Genomic DNA, 21684 nt, shown 5'->3' with positions numbered 1-21684 from the left:
AATTTAAATAATAAGATGATGGACTCGGTCTGTAAACAGTTCAAAATAAAGCATCATAATTCCACCACTTATCGCCCAAAGATGAATGGGGCAGTAGAGGCGGCCAATAAGAACATCAAAAGGCTCATAGAGAAAATGACTGAGACCTATAAGGATTGGCATGAGAAGTTGCCCTTTGCTCTGTTTGCTTATCGAACTTCAGTACGGACTTCAACTGGGGCAACTCCGTTTTCTTTGGTTTATGGAATGGAAGCTGTCTTACCTATTGAGGTGGAAATTCCCTCACTTCGGATTTTGTCAGAGGTAAAGCTTGATGAGGCAGAATGGGTCCAAGCTAGGTATGACCAGTTGAATTTGATCGAAGAGAAGAGATTGAAAGCTATTTGTCATGGTCAGATGTACCAAAAACGTATGATACGGGCACATGGTAAGAAAGTTCGCCTTCGAGAATTCCATGAGGGAGATTTGGTGCTTAAAAGGATTTTGCCTATTCAGAAAGATTTCAGAGGAAAATGGATGCCCAATTGGGAAGGACCTTATGTTGTCAAGAAGGCCTTTTCTGGGGGAGCTCTAGTCCTAACTGAAATGGACGGATCAGAATTACCATATCCAGTGAATTCCGACGCTGTTAAGAGATATTTTGCTTAAAGAAGAAATAAAAGAGAAAAGAAGAAAAAAGAAAAAAATGATGATGGAAAAAATGAAAAAAAACGAAAAAAGAAGAAAATGGAAAAAGAAAAAAATGAAAAATGAAAAAAGAGAAAAATAAAAAAAGAGAAATAAAAGGAGGGTTCAAGATGAAAACCCGAAAAGGGCGTCTTGGAACCAAAGGAGGTCTCAAGTTGAAAACCCGCAAAGGGCGACTTGAGTTGAGTTTGAAATTCAGAATTCGTGCATGGTGGAGGTTCTGAATCAATTTTGGAAGTGGAAAGAGCTCCTGATATGGATAGTAACAATGACAGTTGGTGATCAGGGATGAGACTAAAGATTAATGAGTCCCGATTGAAATAACCAGGAGAGATATTGAATGCATATGAGATTCAATACTGGTTTAGGGCATCCAATGGTAGAGATTTGAGAGTTTAGAAGTAGCCTCATACTCTTAAGCATCATAATTTTGAAGATTTTTTTGACAGAAGCTACGCTCGAGACATTCTAACGGCGTGCCAGTTCAAAAGCATTTGCATTATTGATATTTGAAGACGCCTACTCTTTTGTTCTTTTACTGTTTCCAGCTAAAAGTTTGTCATTTAGTTGCCTAAAATTCTCTGTATTTATATAAATAAAGAGATGTCTTTTCTTGATAATTTCCCTTTTGCAAACATCTTATTTTGAAAGGTTAAAACATATGGCTTAACTTGAAGTACATGAGATCATTTTGTATTATTGTGCAAAAGGTTTTGGAAAATGCAGGTATTCTGAAGTTGACAATGGTTTAAACATGTAAGCTTGTGTGGCCATAGGAAAACTAAAATCCTCAAATTCAAAGAAAATCTCAGCCATTAAAGGATGACCCAAGGAGGTTATCATTGATCAAGAAGTTGGTCATGGGTACTGACGGGTTTCAAGAAAGAAATAAGTCAAGGTACTGTTAAGCCGAGAGATATGGAATTGAGATTGTTAACTGGGGTGAACTGGTCAAACGTTCTGGGCCCAAGATGAAGCCGAGTTCCATCGAGATCAAAAGGAGATAGAGTTCCTTCAAAGAAGAAAACTCATTGAATTGCATAATTGCATACATTTTAGGCATGAGTAGGATCATGGCATTCATAATTGCATGATGACTTAAGCATTTTGCAGGTTTCCCAGTGATAGTTGAAGATTGAAGATATTGAAGCATCGGGATGAAGATGTTTGGTTTGGAGATTTTGAAAAGAATGATGTTTATACCAAAACTGAGCTAAAGCAGATTCACATATCCAATTCAGAAGTTTGACCTTTGAAGCAAATCATCTATAAGCCTTCACGAAAGAGTAGTGAAGCAAATGCGTTTGTTGAAGATTGAGTCCTATACTCTCTGAAGGAATAGGGAGCGGACAAGTTCGTTGAAGATTGAGTCCTATACTCTCTGAAAGAATAGAGAGCGGACAAGTTCGTTGAAGATTGAGTCCTATACTCTCTGAAAGAATAGAGAGCGGACAAGTTTGTTGAAGATTGAGTCCTATACTCTCTGAAAGAATAGGGAGCGGACAAGTTTGTTGAAGATTGAGTCCTATACTCTCTGAATGAATAGGGAGCGGACAAGTTCGTTGAAGATTGAGTCCTATACTCTCTGAATGAATAGGGAGCGGACAAGTTCGTTGAAGATTGAGTCCTATACTCTCTGAAAGAATAGGGAGCGGACAAGTTTGTTGAAGATTGAGTTCTATACTCCCTGAACGGATAGGGAGCGAACACGTTTGTTAAAGATTGAGTCCTGTACTCTCTGAAGGAATAGGGAGCGGACCTGTTTATTGAAGATTTTTCGAGTTCTATACTCTCTGAAGGAATAGAAAGCGGACCCGTTTTATTGAAGATTGTTCAAGTCTTATACTCTCTGAATGAATAGAGAGCAGACACGTTTTATGAAGATTGTTCGAGTCTTATACTTCCTGAAGGAATAGGGAGCAGGCTCGTCATTTGAAGATTTTTCAAGTATTTATCCTGACGTAACATTCTCAAGACCAGACAAATTCGGTCATCTTTTGATCTTTGCTCTATTCTCGTTACACGACAATGAACAAAGAGGGGCAGCTGTAGATGCTTAATTTGTCTGGGTAGTTAGGAAACCAGAAAAATTAGAGGGAACGGTTTGTAGAGAGTGGGAGTATGGTGAGTTATCAAAAAACTGTAAATGAGGGAGGGTCAGTTTTTTTTAGATATAACCATTCATCAACACAAAAAAAAGAGGAGACCATCTTGTAATCAGAAAAAAAAAACGATTCCTTCTACATACATTTTTCAACAAATAAAAAAGACGAATTTCAGAAGCAATTAAATACTATTACGAAAACCAGAGAACAATTTTTATTTTTATTTTTTTTCACACAATAGAGCAAGAAGGAAGAACAAAGCAATCTTGGAAAGTAAACAGAGGCTTCCATTTTGATATACAGAGCATACAAGGGAATATTCTTCGACAGGTATTCAACCATTTCCATATTTCAGTAACTATTTTCATTTATTATTAACAGCATGTTCTAACCAATCAAAATGAAGAAGTAGAGAGATTACTTACCCTTAGTCTTAGAGTCCATTCGTTCGTGTCGTCGGGATTGAGAGAGGAGTTGTTGAGATTTCTGTTTTGAGTGGTCAGAGTAAAAGACCGTGTTGAATGGAGAGTGGTCATCGGCGAACGGTGGCCGGTGTGAAGAACTTGAAGCGTTCATGGGAAGAGAGAGATAGGATCGAAGTTTGGTCTAGTGTCGAGTTTAAGTGGGCGTTGAGCTTTGGAGTTATACTGGGTATCGAACGGAGTAGAGTCACCAAGACGTGGTGGCCGAGAGATGGAGCAGCGGTAGATTTCCTTTTCTGGTTTGGGCAATGTGCGAGCGTGGGGAAGAAGAAGGGAGAGATAGAGAAGAGGAGAGGAACGGCTGAGGGTTAGGTTTAATATGAGTGTAGGATTAGGTTTAGTTTAAAGTAGGTTTTATGTTAGGTTATTAGGGCTAATTACTCTGAGGTCACTACGTATGCTGTTGATTTCCATTTTAGTCCTGAAGCCGAGTATTGTTTGCTTTATAATTTGGTCTTTAACTTTTATGCACATTTGATTTTAGTCCTAAATGCTAGGGTATTTATTTTCTCTTGTTTGCATATTCGGTCTTCTAGTTTTGCATGTTCTATTTTAGTCCATTTTGTGTGTTTAATTGAATTTTGCAATGATTGTGATTCTGGCTCATTACTTTAAAAAGTTTCTATTTTGACCCCATTATTTATTCAAGTTAATATCTTGTATTTTACGTTTGGTATGTAATTATGTTAATATTTTTATTTTCGTCCATAGATTTAATTTAGTCATAATTTAGACTTTTTTTTAATTTAATTCTTTAAATTTAAATTTATTTTAACATAGTCCATTCTTAGATTTGTTTTTAAGTTAGTTGTTATTTCTACTTTGCATGCTTAGTTTAATTTTATTTTATTATGGTCCTTCATGGTAATTTTGAATGTGAAATCGAGTTATTAATAGCATGTTTTATTGTATATATTGTTTTATTCTAATGTATGTTAGTGTCGTAAATACATATGAATTTTATTGTTTTCTTTTTATCTATAGGAGTTAGAAGTTTGTTTGAGTGCATGGCATATTTTAGTTAATTTTGTTTTTGCATGACATTATTTTGTATAATATGCATGATAGCTTCATTTGCATAACTTGACCATATTCATAATTGGATTAAGGGTAATATATTTTTAATTTAAAATTATTGAAGTGGGCAGTCATAACTGATTTGAGGTCCGCTTTTAATGATTTTAAAATAAAAGTGTATCCCGAAAGTGAAACAAAAAAATTGATTTGTCATCTAAAATTTGGGAACGAGAGAAAAAGAAATGTTCGTTTATTTAAATATATCGAGAAAAGGTTGTTATATCTTTAAGATCTGGTCTCGATATTTGTAAATAATCGAACATTCTTTATCTTTCTAAGATGACTTGGTAATTTTAATTTAATTTGTTTGAGTGTTTTTGAATGTTTTAAATTTACATTTTTACTTTATGGGATCAAGAATCAAAATAAACTCGAATTTATAAAGTTCATTGCAAAGACGTTAATTAATCGACAAGGTACCAATTTAGGGCGTTGTGGGGGTGCTAATCCTTCCCTACACGTAACCGACTCCCGAACTCGGATTTTGGTAACGCAGACCTCAATTTGTTGTTTTAATTAAAATTAATTTTTATTTAAAATGACAACATTTTTGGGTGCCCAATCACACCCTAATCAAAGATTGGTGGCGACTCTTTGAACTATATCTTTTCGATCATAAAGGAAATCTAAATTTTTTCGAAACGAGAGGTTTTCAAATCACATTTGTTTTTAAATTAAAACTCAATTGAAAGAGGTAAATTAAAAATTAATGTGGCTTTTAAATCGCACCTTCTTTCACCTTCAAGAAAAGAATCGTTTCGACAGGTCCATTGATCAATTTCCCAATCCAAGAGATTTCTCCTCGTCTTAATATCCCAACACCAACCCCCCGAGTCGAAAAAGCCAAACTCCAAAATTACCCCTTTCTTATTAACCGAAAAGGCGAATGGCCTAGGGAATTTCAACTTTAGAGGAACACTGCACAACCAAATATCAAGCCAAAAGAGAATGAAATTCCCCTTCCCGACTTGCAAATGAAGATGATTACGGAAGCAGAGACCAAACGCATTATCCGACCAATAATTATTAATCACTCCCTTCCATAACCAAGGAAACTTGGGAGATGAAACATTATTCAACAAAAGGGATCTACTGTCCAAGTTATATTTACAACACACCATCCTCTTCCACCAAGAATCCCTCTCGCTAACGAATTTCCAAGCCCACTTCCCTTGAAGAGCCCTATTCATATTATTCAAATCGGTGATACCCAAACCTCCAAAATCTTCTTGTTTGCATACAGTCGACCATTTAACCAAGTGAATATGGCTTTTCTGAGCCGAGCTTCCCCATACAAAATTGGCCAGAATTGACTTCAACTTCCTTTGGACACTACAAGGCATCCTAAACAATGACATGTAGTAAATCGACAGTGCATTCAAAACAATATGCACGAGCACAACTCTCCCAGTAAGCGATAACGTGGCTGCTTTCCACCCAGCCAACTTCTGGAAAAATTTCTGAAGAGCCGATTCCCACAAGACTGACGAGTTCCTCCTAGAATCGAGAGGAAGCCCCAAATACTCAGTCGGAAAAACCCCTACTGTGCAACCAATCGATGCTGCCCAATCATTGGTAATTGGTTCTTCCATATTAATCCCAAATATCATTTCAAAAATAAGCAAAACTCTCTTAACATTCCTCAAATGACCTTCTGATGCACTGCAAAAATTTAACAAGTCATCAGCGAATTGCAAATGAAACAACAGAAAAGTTCTATTCGAGCAGCCGATCCGGAAACCATTAAAAAGACCCAACTTAACCGCCTTGGACAACATAAGATTTAACATCTCTCCCACTAAGTTAAACAACAACGGAGATAAAGAACAACCTTGTCGAAGCCCCCTCGATATTTTGAAATTCTCAGTGGGAGATTCATTTACCAATACTAAGATAGAGGCTGAAGATAAACACTTTAGGATCCAAGATAGCCATCTTTGCCCTAACCCCATATATTCCATAATTTTCATCAAGGTCAACCAATCTACTGAATCGTATGCTCTCCTAAAATCCACTTTAAAAGCAATACCTTTCAACCCTTTCTTCCTCCAACAATTAATGCCCTCCTTTGCTATAAAAGAACAATAAAGAATATGCCCTCCAGGAACAAAAGCAAACTGAGAAGGACCAATCAGAGAATCAATACACTCCCTCAGTTTTCTTGATAACACCTTAGACAAGATCTTGTATAATACTCCAACCAAGTAATGGGCCTAAAGTCCTCCAGACCAACCGGATTGGGTTTCTTCGAAATTAGTGTGATAAAAGAATGATTCACTCCTCTATCCCACTTCTTTCCAACAAAAAAATCATTAAAAAACTCTAATATGTCCTTCTTTAAAGACGTCCAAAATCTTTTAAGAAAACTCATTTTCAAACCATCCGAGCCTGGTGCCTTATTGCTATCGGACGAGGCAATTGCCTCCCAAATTTCCTCCTCCGAAAACCTCCTCTCCAAAAAGGAAACCTGATCGTCCGTTAGCGTAGCAAAATCCAGGTCCATATCTTCTACATCTAACGTTGGCTTCAAGTTATATGCCTCATTGAAATACCCAAGAACACCCGATTTAATCTGATCCGAATCCGAAATAATTCTGCCATCCACTTTCAAAAACTTCAGAGCATTTACCCTTCCCCTATTAGCAGCACGTTGGTGAAAATATCTTGAGTTCCGGTCATCATCTTGAATCCATTTCGCTTACGACTTCTGAAACCAGATTTGTTCATCTTTTCTATACAACTCCCACAAATCCTTTTTCGCTTTCACAATGGAGACCATTGACATTGAAGCAAACCCCTGTTGTTATGTCGACTCCATTTCGAGAATAGATTTTTCTAAGTTCAGAATTGATCTCGACAGCTTCATGTGACTATTGTTGGACCAGCTTTTAATAGAGATTTTTGCTCCCTTAAGAATATTCACAATTCCCCTCCTCGTCTTTCTTTACCTCTTTGATCGTTGATTCCATCATGTCTTGAATTCCCTCCTCATCCATCATGTAATTAAACAGTTTGAAATTTTTGGACCCCAATTAACCTCACACCTTTCCAATAAAATGCAATTTCCATTATCAACCACCTTGCAAATCGTCAAGAAGACATCCTACTACCGGATTATTACTCAACGAGGTCCACGATTCTCTTTCGCATCACCCAAACTTCAAGGTCTCTTGCACCAAGCGAGAGGCGAATAAGGTTTGCTCACACTTGCGCATTGGGCCTTGTCGATGACCAATCTACTTTGGTTCTACTATGATAAACTTCATTGTATCAAAAACTTTATACTTCTTGATGCCTTGAGTATTTAAATGAATCTCGTACCGTTTAAAAAAAATGACGATTTCCAATTTTTGGGCAGTTTTAGGGTTAGCATATATATATACATGACGAAGAACAAAAACTCCCTTGGCTTTTTTCTAAAAAGTTCTATCTTGGTCATTTCTCTCAAGTATTAGAGCTTCTATAGATTAAATGAGCTATACTTTTTATCACTCAACAGTAGGGCAATTTGCTCCGTTAAACCTTGACAGCCATAAGAAGCCTTTTGAAACTAGGCATTCAACAATGAGTTCTTCATAGAATCTCTAAAAAGGGGAAATCGATGCTGAAAAAAAGTTGTTTGATTAGTGAAATATGTTATTAGAAATTAATCCCGCTAAGCTAGATGAATCTATTTATCTTGAGTGACCAAGATCTTGCCTTTTATTCATCTAAGGATATGTAACTAAGGATAAACAAAGCCAGAGGTCCTAAATCCCACTTACAACTAGTGGGGATCTGGAAATTCTCTTATCATGTCATAGCGTAGATTGCGGAAACTTAGGGAATTATATCTACCTGCTAACATTCAGGATTTAACAATAATATAACTGCTGATTTTGTGTAATTTTTCCTAGATTAGGCTCTCTTTGTAACCTATAAATAGGTGCTACTTTTATCAATAAAATATATCAAGAAATATAGAGAAATAATCTTCTTCTCTGCACATACCACTTTTCTACATGGTATCAGAACTAAGAAAGTCAGAAAATTTCCAGCAAAATGCCTACATCTTCCACATCAGAAATCCAGTCAGGAACCACCTCAAATTTCAGTCTTGATATTACAACTGATGCCTTAAATCAACCTTGTCAAAGGGGAGGGTTCCTAGTTTAGCCTTTTAAAAAAACAAAAGGAAGAGGGTTCCTAGTTTGGCCTTTAAAAAAACTAAAGGAAGAGGGTTCCTAGTTTAGCCTTTAAAAAAAAACTAAAAGAAGAAGGTTCCTAGTTTAGCCTAAAAAAAGAACTGAAGGAAGAGGGTTCTAGTTCATCCCTAGAAAAACTAGAGGAGGAGGTTCTAGTTAAGCCTTAAAAAATGCTAGAGGGAGTTCAAATTTAAGCCTTGAGAAGATATGTTGTTAAGTCAACCACATTCCATAAGTTGAATGACAGCAGCAATCCAGTCCGTGAATGACAGAAAAAGCTAGAAGACATCTCAGAAGAAGATGTAGAAACCAGAAAAAGCTAAAAGACATCTCATAAGAAGATGCAGAAATCAGAAAAAGATCATCACTGGCATAGGAAAGCAGGAAGTCATCTCAGTAGGGTGCAGAAACCAACAACAATAGCTGCAAATTATCAACAATGACTGTGGGAGAACTCAACTGCCACCCGAAATAAGGGAGGGTTTTTTACTCTTTGAGACAGCACAGTCGCTGCCAAAGAGATGAGAATACATCCAAAATTCATGCCAAAAGTCTCACTAAGTTTACTCACCAGCTTAAGGAGGATGTAGATTGGTGTATATTGCCGGGGGGGGGGGGGGAAGGGAATTATATCTAGCTGCTAACATTTAGGGATTTAACAATAATGTAGCTGCTGATTTTGTGTAATTTTTCTTAGATTAGGCTCTCTTTGTAACCTATAAATAGGTGCTACTTTTATCAATAAAATATATCAAGAAATACAGAAAAATAATCTTCTCTGCAAATACCACTTTCTACGCATAGCTCATTAAATCCATGCAGATTCAAATTGCCCAAGGTTATCTACTACTAAATAATGCATCTAAGATTCGGAATGCAGCATGTCAAACATATCCTCAAGTGGGAAAATGCTGTGAGAATTTATGAATTGAGAAATAAGGTGCATGAGATGACTATAGCTGAATAATTTGATGAATTAAGTGTTCTAGAAAGGAACTTGACCATTACCAAGATCTCTATAAAGCGTGCAGCATGTTTCAAAGGCGCGGCAGATTCCAAAAATTATTGGACACGTGCATGATTTTCTTGTTGGTAATTTGGAATGTAATTAAATATGGGTTCAAGTACTTGGTAAGAACCGATTAGTTTTTAAGGGGGTTCTAGGGACCAGATTAATCATTTTTTCCTTGCAAGATATAGACTGGTGACCAGGTTTTCTGCAAAACACAGATTTTCCCTTGTTGTTCGATTGTCTAATTGGGGATCCATCTGTTGCGGATCATTGTGGCAGAAAGAGGAGTATGGTGTTATCTCGGTCTGTTTGGGTTCCGCCTCCATCAGGATTCTTCAAATTGAATGTCGATGGGGCTGTCACTGGTGATTGGTTGAAAGGGGGCATTGGCGATATTATTAAGGATTCAGGGGGTTTGCTGTTGGCTTCTTTCTCCGAGGCAGTGGGTCAGGCCCCCCCTACAGTTGCTGAATTGTTGGCAGTTAAAAGGGGTTTGAACCTTTTTATTGATTCTAAATGGGGTAGTAAAGGGAGACTTATTGTAGAGTGTGATTGCCTAGCTGTGGTTAATCGGATTAAGAACCAGGGTGGATGTCCTAATTCTTTGAGTTTGTTGTTGAATGAGATTTTACAGTTAATTAGGGCTAAGGATGTGGTGTTTAGGCATATTTCCAGGGGCTAATTGGGAGGCTGATAAGTTGGCAAAAGAGGGAATTGGATGAGTGGGGTTGAGTGTAGGAAAGATTAGTAGTTTTGGGGGGTTTTGTACTGTTATGTTTTTGGTAGCAGTTTGGTGTTAGCTGTTACCTCTTTGTAATATCTTGGATTTTCAATAAAATCTTGACACTCTTTTCCTCCTTCCAATGTCCTATGAAATATCCATATTTCGTAGGTTATGAAGGGGGTTTCTAACGAGGTCTCCCATTTCTATAAAAAAAAAGTACTTGGTAAGAACCCTTTGCATTTTTTAGGTCAAACCTATTAATATGTGCAACAAGAAAGTCAAAAGGTACACAGTTTCTGTTACAAGGCAAGGTTAGTTCCCAACTCCTTTCTTGAGCAGCAGAAAGTTTGTAACCGTGATCCATTAAACAAGAATCATTTACACTCTGATTACTGTAGGAAGCCAAGACATACTAAGGAGACATGTTTAGAACTAAAAGAATTGACCATGAAATTGTACAAAGCAAGGTTAAGAATAAGTTGACAATGAAGCTCAAGAAGGAAAAAGATAATAATAACGGTCAAGGAAGATGTTAAACGGTGAGGAAGCTAGAGAAAGGTCTCTTTGGAATTAAATGCAAGTGATTAGGGTATTATAGACATTATAATATAAAAGAAAGTTTAGCCTTTTCCTTTCACCTCATTTCCCAGATTTGGGAGAACTAAAATATAGGCCTTTTGAGCAACATGGGGGGTTGTTGACAATCTCTTCTTTATGCTTGTTTTAAATCCTAAGTTACCTACATAAGGGGAAGGGTTCCTAATTCCACCTCCTTCCCTTTCCTGTTCTCCCCTCAATCCAAACATAGCGCCAAGCATCTTCACCTTCAACACACTATCCTAGTGCATCTTTGGGGATGAGGACCAAAGCATGTATAAAATACATAAAACAAAGGCAGAACATTGTAATTATAACATATATTTCTATTGTGCATGTTATCAATAATATAACAAGCAGTTATGTTTTCCATTTGCATTGCAATGAGAAAACAAATACACAACAGCAAGACCATACTAGCCAGTGAATGATAGTCAGAAAATCTTAACCTTGATGCAGCAGAAACCTCATTATCATTGCCATTTTTTCCAAACATAAGATAAACTGCAGCAAAAAGCAGTCTTAAAACACCTTCTTCTGCCAGGTTGACACCCACAAGCATCTCCAGAGACCTGTCAATCCAGCAGGAGAAATTATTAATTAATTAATTCCTTGTTAAAAACAAGTCTAATCCATGGAACAATTCCACAATCCAATTCTCTATATACGAAACACTGAAGAATCAATGTATTCTTTTGGGCATGCAGCACAACAGAGAGGACAGCAGAATATATATATTACATAGGTTAAGAAAAATTGATAAGTAGAAAAGAAGTGAGGTTCAAAATAGAAAATTACAGCAATACCCTGTACAAAACAAAATCATAAAGAAAAACAAGAAGATAATAACATATGATTTGTACAGCATCTAAAAACCTAGAATACAACATGAAAATGACAGAATAAAATAAAATAATTGTCAAGTGGATAGAAACCATAGATCCCCCCTTTCTCTTGTTCAATCCCATATGTAGGTCGGAGTCATGTAAATACTAGTAGTTTCACTTACTGTTAATTTCTGCTTGTTAGTAGGAGTCGGTAGTTAAGTTATATTCCAAGTCTTGTCTTATCTTATCTTATCTAAAGTTTAAATAAGTCTTAGCTTATCTTATCTAAAGATAAAGGACTGACAGATAAGTTTTATTCCTAGTAGGTCTATATATTCAGCATATAAGTAGGTTTCTTTCTGTACGATTTCTTTTTTTTGATATAAGTAGGAGGCCTCATTAAAAACCTCCCTTATAGTTGACTCTTATAATGAGGCAACTAGCGGAAGGAGGAAAAGAGTACCTCATTTTATTGATATGTCAGAACTACATAAGAGTAAATGAATACACCATAGACAGCAGCTGACTAGAAAAACACATTAAGCTCCCTAGAAAATACCATTACAATCACCCAATCCCCTCCTTAGCTAATTTATCAGCCTCCCAGTTACATCCCCTAAGAATCAATCTCACAATAAACGCCCTAGCTAATACGAAGGACACAATTTCCATGACTAGGGTACTAAAGAAGGAAGGAGCAGTAGTAGGCAACAGAATCAAATCCACTGTTGACTTTCAAACACTTTCTACTATTAGTCTTCCCTTATGTGCCCAAACTGAGGAGAGAAAAATCTCAATGTCTTTTTAAATTGCTTTCAATTCGGCCAATGGTGGAGGGCCAAGACCAACACTTTCAGAAAAGGATGCTAAAGTGGAGCTATTCGAGTCTCTTAAAATACCTCCGATTCCACCAGCCAACCCGTCTTTCCTTATAGCCCCATCTACATTTATTTCGAAAAAATCTACTGGAGGGGGAAGCTAACTTTGCACCGGCCTACATTGAATCTTAGGGCAAGGAAGCCTATCTGCAAGAGAGGGGTCCCCAATCAGCATGTCAGCCTGGATAGGAATGTGTGGGAACTTGGCTAGATACCATTTTGCCAACCTAAATCTAACAATGAAGAAGTGGGAGGACCTGTCAAGTTTCATATTATCGAAAACAATTGAATTTTTGGCTTTCCAGATGGACCAAAAAACAACTCTTGTAATAAATTTCCATATGGAGGAATTAGCCCTTAATTCAGACCAAGAACTTAGAAGGGTAGGAGGATCACGGGGAAATGTTGTAGAGACGTCCCAGAAACTGAATAATTTGTTCCAAAGTTCACCGGCAACAGAACACAAGATGAAAAGATGCTACACAGATTCTTCATGCTGATGGCAAAGTGGACAGAGAACATCATCCAAGGGAACCCCCTTTTCTTCAGCTCCATTCTAACTGCCAATTTATTGTGGTAAACTTGCCAAAGAAAGGTTTCAACTCTTGGAGGAGCCAAACCCGACCAGACCCACTTATTCCAATTATAATTTTCCCCAGAATCCATCACCCTTCCCAGACCAAGATAGAAAGTCATCACCTGATTCAGACAGTTTAATGCTATTAAACATTGACATTAATTTCACCTACTGGTCCAATTCCCAATCACATAAATTCCTCCTAGTTTGAATATTCCACTCCCAGCCATTCAATTCGTAACTACCAATTTCAGCCACATTTCCCCATTTATTGGAGGATAATGCAAAGATCTTGGGAAATTGATTTTTCAAAGGTGTATCATTTACCCAAACATATTCCAAAAGGAAATAGACTTACCATTCCCCACTTGGATCCTAGAAAGGGATCTCAAACACGCTCCAACCGAATCATTCTTCAAGTAACTATTAACAATTCCTTTCCAAATCCATGAGTCTTGAGGAGAAATTGCCTTGCTGATTGACATGGACTTATTGTTGACATTGTGTTTGCTGCAAATCATATTTTTCCATGAGGAATCTTTTTCGTTTGCAAATTTCCACACCCATTTACCCAGCAAAGCCCGATTAGCTATATTCATATCCAAAACTCCCAGGCCTCCATATTCTAACGGTCGACATATTATTTGTCAATTCACCCAATGAATTCGACTCTTTTCTAATCCTTCCCCCCAAAGAAATTTTGCCATCAATGAGTTAATATTCTGACTTACTTTGTACAGCATTTTGAAATCAAAAAATTAAGAGAATAAAGACAAATTTCTCTTTACCAAAACCCTCTTCTCTACATAGTATCAGATTAGGTTCTCAATCTACAAAACTCATCCTTATCATTAGAAATCAGTTTTGGATCTACCCAAAACACTATCACCGATACCTTGAAGGAGAAATGCTGGAAATTCCATGTCAAACCAACAGACTGGAAGCCCAATAGAAAGAGGCAGCAAAGAGAGAACCTAGCAAACAAGGCTGAGAACAAGTTGAAGAATTACAGAAAATGTTTAGACAATTGAAACCATCGAATGATCAAAACCTGGGATTTGTAGCTCACCAAGGTAGTGTTCTTTTGCACATATTGCCTACAACACCACCTTTATCACTTGGATTGTAGACTCTGGGGCATCTGACCATATGACAATTGACACCAAATCGTTTCCAACTTTGCCAAAGATTAGCACTCTCCAAAGTAAAAACATCATATGGATCTCTATCCAGAATTGATGGAGTTGGCACAATTCAACTAAGGACCCTGTAATTAATTATGTCCTTTACGTTCCTCATTTAACATTCAACCTTCTGTCTGTTAACAAGCTATCTACTGATTTTAATCATTCCACTGAATTTTATTTAAATCCATGTGAATTTCAAGCAATGGACTCAAGGAAGGTGATTAGCAATGCTAGGCTATGCGGTGGACACTATCTCCTCAAAGGAGAACAACAACAACAACAACAAAACCCTATTCCCATATGCAACGGGGTAAGGGAGAGATTACTCCTAAAAGACAACTTTATTCAAGTTGCACATCTCAATCCATTCTCTACCTTATACTAGTTCCACTTCTTCCTAAAATAAAATTAAGTTATGGCATTATACATTAGGTCACCCAATTTTTTCTTATCTTGTAAAAATATTTCCCACTTTGTTCATTAATAAGAATCCTAAGTTCTTTTTTGATAGAATCTATCAGCTTGCGAAACATATGTCCAAAATCCAATTACAAACCCTCACAACCTTTTTCTATCATCCACAGTGCTCTTCTGAAGTAAAAAAAATATTAATGGATATAGATGGTTAGTATCCTTTATTGATGATCACTCTAGTACTACTTGGACCTTCCAAATGAAAGATAAGTCTAACACCGTTGAAATCTTCAAAACTTTATGTAATATGATTGAGAGTTAATTTAAAAGTCATGTCCAAATTCTCAATACTGATAATGGCAATGAATACTTTAGTAAGGCTTTAGGATCATACTTCAAGGAAAAAGAGATTGTTCATATTAGTTCATTGGTTAACACACCATAACATAATGGGGTAGTAGAGAGAAAAAATAGACACCTTCTAGACGTAGGAAGATCTCTATTTTTTTTATAGGAATAGTATGGCTCATTAAAAACCTCCCTCTTGGTTGACTCTAGAAAAGAGTAACTAGCGGAAGGAGGAAGAGAGTGCCTCAATTTATTATATAGAGAAACTATTACAATAAAATACACCAATACATTTAGGACAACAGATTAAAACTAAAATCCTTAAAGCTCCCTAGAAAAATACCCATACAATCAACTGATCCCCTCCTTAGTTAATTTATCGTCCTCCCAATTACAACCCCTAGGAATCAATCTAATAATAATTGCCCTCTCTAAAACTAAGGACACAATATCCAAAACAAGGGAACTTAAGAAAATAGGAGCAGAATTAGGCAACAAAATCCAATCTACTGCAGATTTGCAGTCACTTTCTAAGATCAGTCTTCCCTTCATAGCCCAATCTGATGATAGAAAATGTCTATGCCTTTCTTAATAGCTTTTTTTTTATAGAAGTTGGAGGTCTCATTAAAAACCTCTTTCGTAGTTGACTTTTTCGAATAGGAAAAGGTCAACCAGCGGAAGGAGGAAAAGAGTACCTCAATTTATTAATAACAGAAGCATACATTATAAGCCTTTACAAAACAACAAATACTTAGCCAATCCCTGCCTTAGCTAACCTGTCGGCTTCCCAATTACAACACCTAGGAATAAACTGCACTACCAAACCCCTGAACATTACATAAGACTTAATTTCCTTGATTAAATTACTAAAAAACACCGGAGAGAGACTGGGTAATTGGACCCACTCCACTGCATTCTTGTAGTCAGTTTCCAAAATTAATCTGCCCTTTGAAGCCCAAACAGAGGAGTAGAAAATGTCGACAGCCTTTCTAATTGCTTTCAACTCTGCTAGAGGGGGTGGCCCTGGCCCTGTGCTTTCTGAAAACGTCGCTAAAACGAAACCGTTATGGTTTCTGAGGATACCCCCAATGCTGCCCGTCATCCCATCCTTTTTGACTGCACCATCGACATTAAATTTAAAGAAATCAGCTGGTGGAGGGAGCCATTTCTGGACAGACCTATTAGTAGCGTGAAGACCCTTCTGCTAAAGTAGGATCAGATATTATCAAGTCCACCGGAATCTGCACTTGATGGAACTTTGCTAGAAACCATTTAACTAGCCTGAACTTTACGATGAAGAAGAGTGAAAGTCTGTCCATAACCATTTTATCGAAAACAATAGAATTTCTATAATTCCATATCGACCAAAGAACCACTGCTGGAACTAATTTCCAGATCAGTGAATTAGCCACCAAAACAGGCCAGGAACTGAGAAGGGTAGAAATATCCCCAGGCAAAACTGTGCTAACGTTCCACAAACTGAAAAACTTATACCAAATCTCATGAGCCACTGGGCAGACAATAAACAAATGTTGAACCGTTTCTGCACATAATAAACACATCGGACAAAGCTCCCCATCTGATAACAGGACCCCCCTGTTCTTCAGCTGGGACTTAACTGCCATTTTTTGATGAGTAATTTGCCATAGAAAGGATTCTATTCTAGGAGGGACCAAACCTGTCCATACACAATTTTTCCAAAGAGGATTACCCACCTGGCCTTTACCAATCGTTCTTCTACATGAGCCGACAGTAAACAAACCATCGCCCTTCCCTGTCCATGATAAAAAATCATCCACTTCCTCTAACAACTGAAAGTTGTTCAATTTGATCATTAGTTCCAGCCATTGTTCCAACTCCCAATCACATAAATTCCTTCTTGTACGAATATCCCATGTCCATCCGTTCGAATCATAACTTCCGAAATCACTTACCCATCCCGATTTATTTGTTGACAACACAAAAATTCTCGGAAACTGAATTTTCAGCGGTGAAGAATCAACCCAAACATCATTCCAAAAAGAAATTGATTTGCCATTCCCCACTTGGATTCTAGAATGAGATCTTAGCCTCTCACTAATCTCATCATTCTTCAAAAAGCTATTAACAATTCCTTTCCAAATCCAAGAGTCTTGTGTTGAATACGCACTACTAACCGACATCGACATACTATCGATGTTATGTTTACAACAAATCAAATTCTTCCACAAAGTATCTTTTTCATTAGCAAATTTCCAAATCCATTTCCCTAGCAGAGCTCGATTGGTTAGATTTAAATCTAATACCCCCAAGCCTCTTTCATCTCTAGGACTACACATTGTTTGCCAATTCACCCAATGAATGCGCTTCTTCTCTAAACCGTCCCCCCATAAAAAACCAGCCATCAACGAATTCAGTTTCTGACTTGACTTTATTCGGAAGTTTGAAAATTGATAGGAAAAAAATCGGCAAAGAAGTCGGGACTGATTTTAAAGGGACCAATCTACCAGCCATTGATAATGCCGAAGCTTTCCACCCTGCTAATTTATTATTAAACCTCTGTAGAATTGGTTCCCACAAAACCTCTGAATTCTTCTTAGCTCCTAACGGCAAACCTAAATAAATCGTCGGGAACGAACCAGCAGAGCAACCAATGGAGTTGGCCCAATCTAAGAGTGTAGGTTCTTCAATATTGATCCCATATAAATGGCTTTTCGATAGGTTTAGGTCCTGGCCGGCCATCAAGCTGAAAATTCTCAAAATTCGCTTAACATTTCTGATTTGCGCAATGGAAGCACTGCAGAAAATTATCAAATCATCTGCAAACTGAAGATGCGACAACTGACAAGAATAAGCTGACCCTCCAACTGTAAAACCATTAAAAAGTCCCATATTTACCGCCTTAATCAACATTAGATTGAGTAGCTCCCCAACCAGGTTGAACAATATTGGAGAAAGGTTGCAGCCTTGTCTTAAACCTTTAGACATCGGAATCTCCTTTATTGGGGTACCATTCAACAGAACTGAAACCGAAGCAGTAGATAGACAATACGAGATCCACGAACACCATCTATCCCCAAATCCCATTTCCTTCATTATTCGAAGAAGAATCGGCCATTCAATCGTGTCATAAGCTTTGCGGAAATCTGCTTTTAAAAACAACACCTTTCAGCCCTTTTCTCCTCCAATAATCTATAGCTTCATTGGCGATAAAAGCGCAATCTAACAACTGTCGTCCCGGAATAAAGGCGAACTGAGACGAGCTAACAATATCTCCAACACACGCAATGAGTCTTTTGGATAACACTTTAGACAGAATTTTATACAAAATTCCAAAGAGACTAATCGGTCTATAATCTTCCAAACACATTGGATTAGATTTCTTCGGAATTAAATTAATGAAAGAATGATTAATATCGTGCTCCCATTTCTTCTTCTGATAAAAATCAGCAAAGAATTTCATCACCGAATCCTTCAGAATAGGCCAGCACCTCTTTATAAATCCTATTGTTAACCCATCCGGACCCGGCGCCTTATTACTGTCTGGACACGATACCGCTTCCCAAACTTCTTGTTCTGAAAACTGCACCTCTAGACACTCCTTTTGATCATCAGATAATTTGGAAAACTCGAGAAATAAATCTTCCACCTCCAATGTATCAACACTGTCGAAAGCCTTTGTAAAGCAGTCTGTTACATGCTCTTTTATTTGATCAAGATTCAAAATCTCCTGGCCTTCGATAATCAAAGAAGAGATAGAGTTCAATTTTTTCCTGTTCGAGGCACAAAGATGAAAAAACCTCGTATTCTTGTCTCCCTCCTTTATCCATTTTTCCCTTGACTTTTGAAACCAAATCCTCTCGTCTAACCTGTGCAACCTCCAAAGTTCACTCTTAAGGTGCGAAAACTGCCTCCAATCTTGTTGCGAGAAACTGGTGTTTTGAAAATTTATCTTCAAATCAAAATTTTTTTTTCCAGCGTCGAAATGGAGTCTGAAATCTCAGTATGCCTGCTGCCCGACCAATTTTTAATCGCCTTTTTAGTACCTTGCAGGATACTAAAAATGCCTCTGCGATTATTTTCCCTGATAAGGTTAGAAATTGTAAACTGACCAACTCATCAAATCCCTCTTCCTCTAATAAATAATTAAAGAAACGAAAAGGTTTAGGGCCCCAATTTAGTCGATTCTCTTCTAACAAAACCGGATTGTGGTCCGAGAGAGACATAGGAAGAAGACTTTGAACTAAGTTCGGGAAAGCAATCAGAAAATCGCCACAAATGAGAAATCTATCCAATCTGACCCACGTTGGACAGTCCCTTTTGCTACACAAAGTGAATCTGCCACCCACTAAAGGAAGGTCCATTAACTGAGAATGATGAACAAAATCCCTGAACAACTCCATCGTATGCCAATTTTGAGATGCCCCCAACTTCTCCTCCGGCTGTAAATATGCATTAAAGTCGCCACCAATGCACACTGGGACATTTAGGACTACTACATACTCCATAAGCTCTTTGAAAAAAGCCTCCTTTTCTGCCTCAATAGACGGGCCATACACATTCAAAACTGCACACTCCACCCTTGACGATTTAAAAAAAAACCCACAATTGCTATAAATCTGCTAAGAGAAAACACTTGTTTGACTTCAAACACATCCTCGTTCCACATGCACAGCAAACCTCCTGCAGCACCCACGGCTGGAGCAAAAGAAAAGCCTTTAAGCCATGACCCGCCTATTCTCCTTCTTAAGTCATGCTGAAACAATTCACGCTTAGTCTCCTGAATCATCAAAATAATTGCTCTGGCCTTCTTTACAAGTCTCGCTACTGCTCTGACTTTTTCATGACTACCTAAACCCCTTATATTCCACGAAATCAAGCTAATTTTTAACATAAATAATTCTGAAACTGATAACACAACCCAGCAGAACAAAAGAAAAAGCCAAAAACTGCTTTATCCTCTCTTCAATTCCAGCTCCTTGATTTTCTGCTCTAGAATCTGATTTCCCCCTTTAAAGTAAATCCCCAACAAGTCACAAACCGCCCTTGTAGCTACAGCTTCCATTCTAGCTTCATCCAACTGTTGAGAAGACTGTGATGATGCCCTAATTTGGTCCAAAGACTCCCTGACCCTACTACAAAACGCCCTTCTATAAACTCTATCATGGAAACTAATAGTCACTTCACCCTCCGAGCAAGCACTATCAGACCGAGAAGGAGCAACCTTAAATTTCTTGTGCTTAAGAAGACTACTTGTGCGTGAGATAAATCTATCCGAGAAATTAGAACAGAACCCCAACATTCCCTCTGAAGTACTATCTTCGTTCAAAGGTATCAAAGGATTACACCCACCTTGATTCACAAAAGAAACACCATCACCAGCTCCCACAAAATTAGTAGGGCTAAGGGCCACCTCCTCCTCTACCAGAATCCCATTATTTGACAGAGATTTGATCCATTAAACCAACCCCCCTTTCTTGGGTTCCCTGAAGAATAAAGTTGACACCCTGATCCCCGTCTTCACTGCACCGTCCAAGTGACTGCCACTGCAACAGATCAACCTCCGAACCAGAATGAACCTCCACCTCAGCAACCGAACGAGCAGGATCACGCATGTGATTCCCACTAGGCCTGATAAATATTTTATTGCAACCTGACAACCCACTAGCAACTACTAGTCCCCTACTGACCTTTTGCCCGTAAACATGGACAGCATTATCTTGCTCCAAGGAGGCTTCCTTCAGGCTTGAACACTTTTCTCTCCCATCCACTGAAAATCCCTGCTTAAATTGCTGACCTGGAACTCCACCACGAGATGCCTCCTCTGGACCTAACAAAACAGCCTCAGCATGAAGAGCTACCTCAACCCCTAACCCACTACTATCGACATTCGTGCCACCCTCGTGAGGAATATCCCGGACCCATGCTTCCACCCTATTCTGAGAGAGTGACAAATCCAGGAAACCCTGCTGCCCATTCTGACCAATGACACCAGCCCCATGGCTCCTGACCAGCGAGAAATGCACTCTATGCTCCACTGATCCGACCTCTTGAACCACTTTATCAAAGACCGGGAAGAAATCATCACTACATTCCACCTTAATTTTAATAACAAACGACCGTCCAAGCGTATTACAAATGACTTGAGGCGGAATATCAAAAGGACTTTCAACCCTCAACAGCAACTGAGCTACTCTGCAGTCCACTCTTCGGGCTGTAGACTCCTGAATCTTCACAAGCTTACCCCAACTCGAAGCCAAACTAGAGAAAAAAGGAACTGACCAACAATTAAGAGGGACGCCTATCAAAGAAATATCACAGAACGGAAGAGGAATACCCTTCTCATCCATGACCTGCTCTAGTCTTTCGAACCAGAAGGATAAAGCCTCCCACTTATTCTCCAACGAGACAACTTTCTCCTCAACAGATCTGAACACTACTATGGAGGTGTTTTTAGCAAAGCCCCACCTAACCACCTTAACATTGAAACCTTCAGATCTTAAAGCCCCCTGCACAAAGTCAACATCAAAGGTTGCCTTACAAATCCCTGTTAAAGAAGAACTCAGCCAAGACTTATCCTCCACAGGAATGAATATATCCAAAGAC

At 38.1% G+C, this 21684-nt stretch overlaps 1 protein-coding gene across 1 annotated transcript in view; it reads right to left on the bottom strand.

Annotated features, from left to right (window-relative positions):
- The window catches only part of LOC120122919, an 80171-nt gene that overhangs the window by 35022 nt on the left and 23465 nt on the right, over positions 1–21684 (bottom strand). The window contains exon 5 of the mRNA XM_039141960.1: positions 11318–11440. Coding sequence (XP_038997891.1) covers positions 11318–11440 — 123 coding nt within the window. The remainder of the gene's footprint in view (positions 1–11317; positions 11441–21684) is intronic.

The sequence above is a fragment of the Hibiscus syriacus genome, unplaced genomic scaffold, assembly GCF_006381635.1.
Source record: "Hibiscus syriacus cultivar Baekdansim isolate YM2019G1 unplaced genomic scaffold, ASM638163v2 tig00110388_pilon, whole genome shotgun sequence".
NCBI lineage: Eukaryota > Viridiplantae > Streptophyta > Magnoliopsida > Malvales > Malvaceae > Hibiscus > Hibiscus syriacus.
This window is presented reverse-complemented; position numbering and strand designations above follow the sequence as displayed.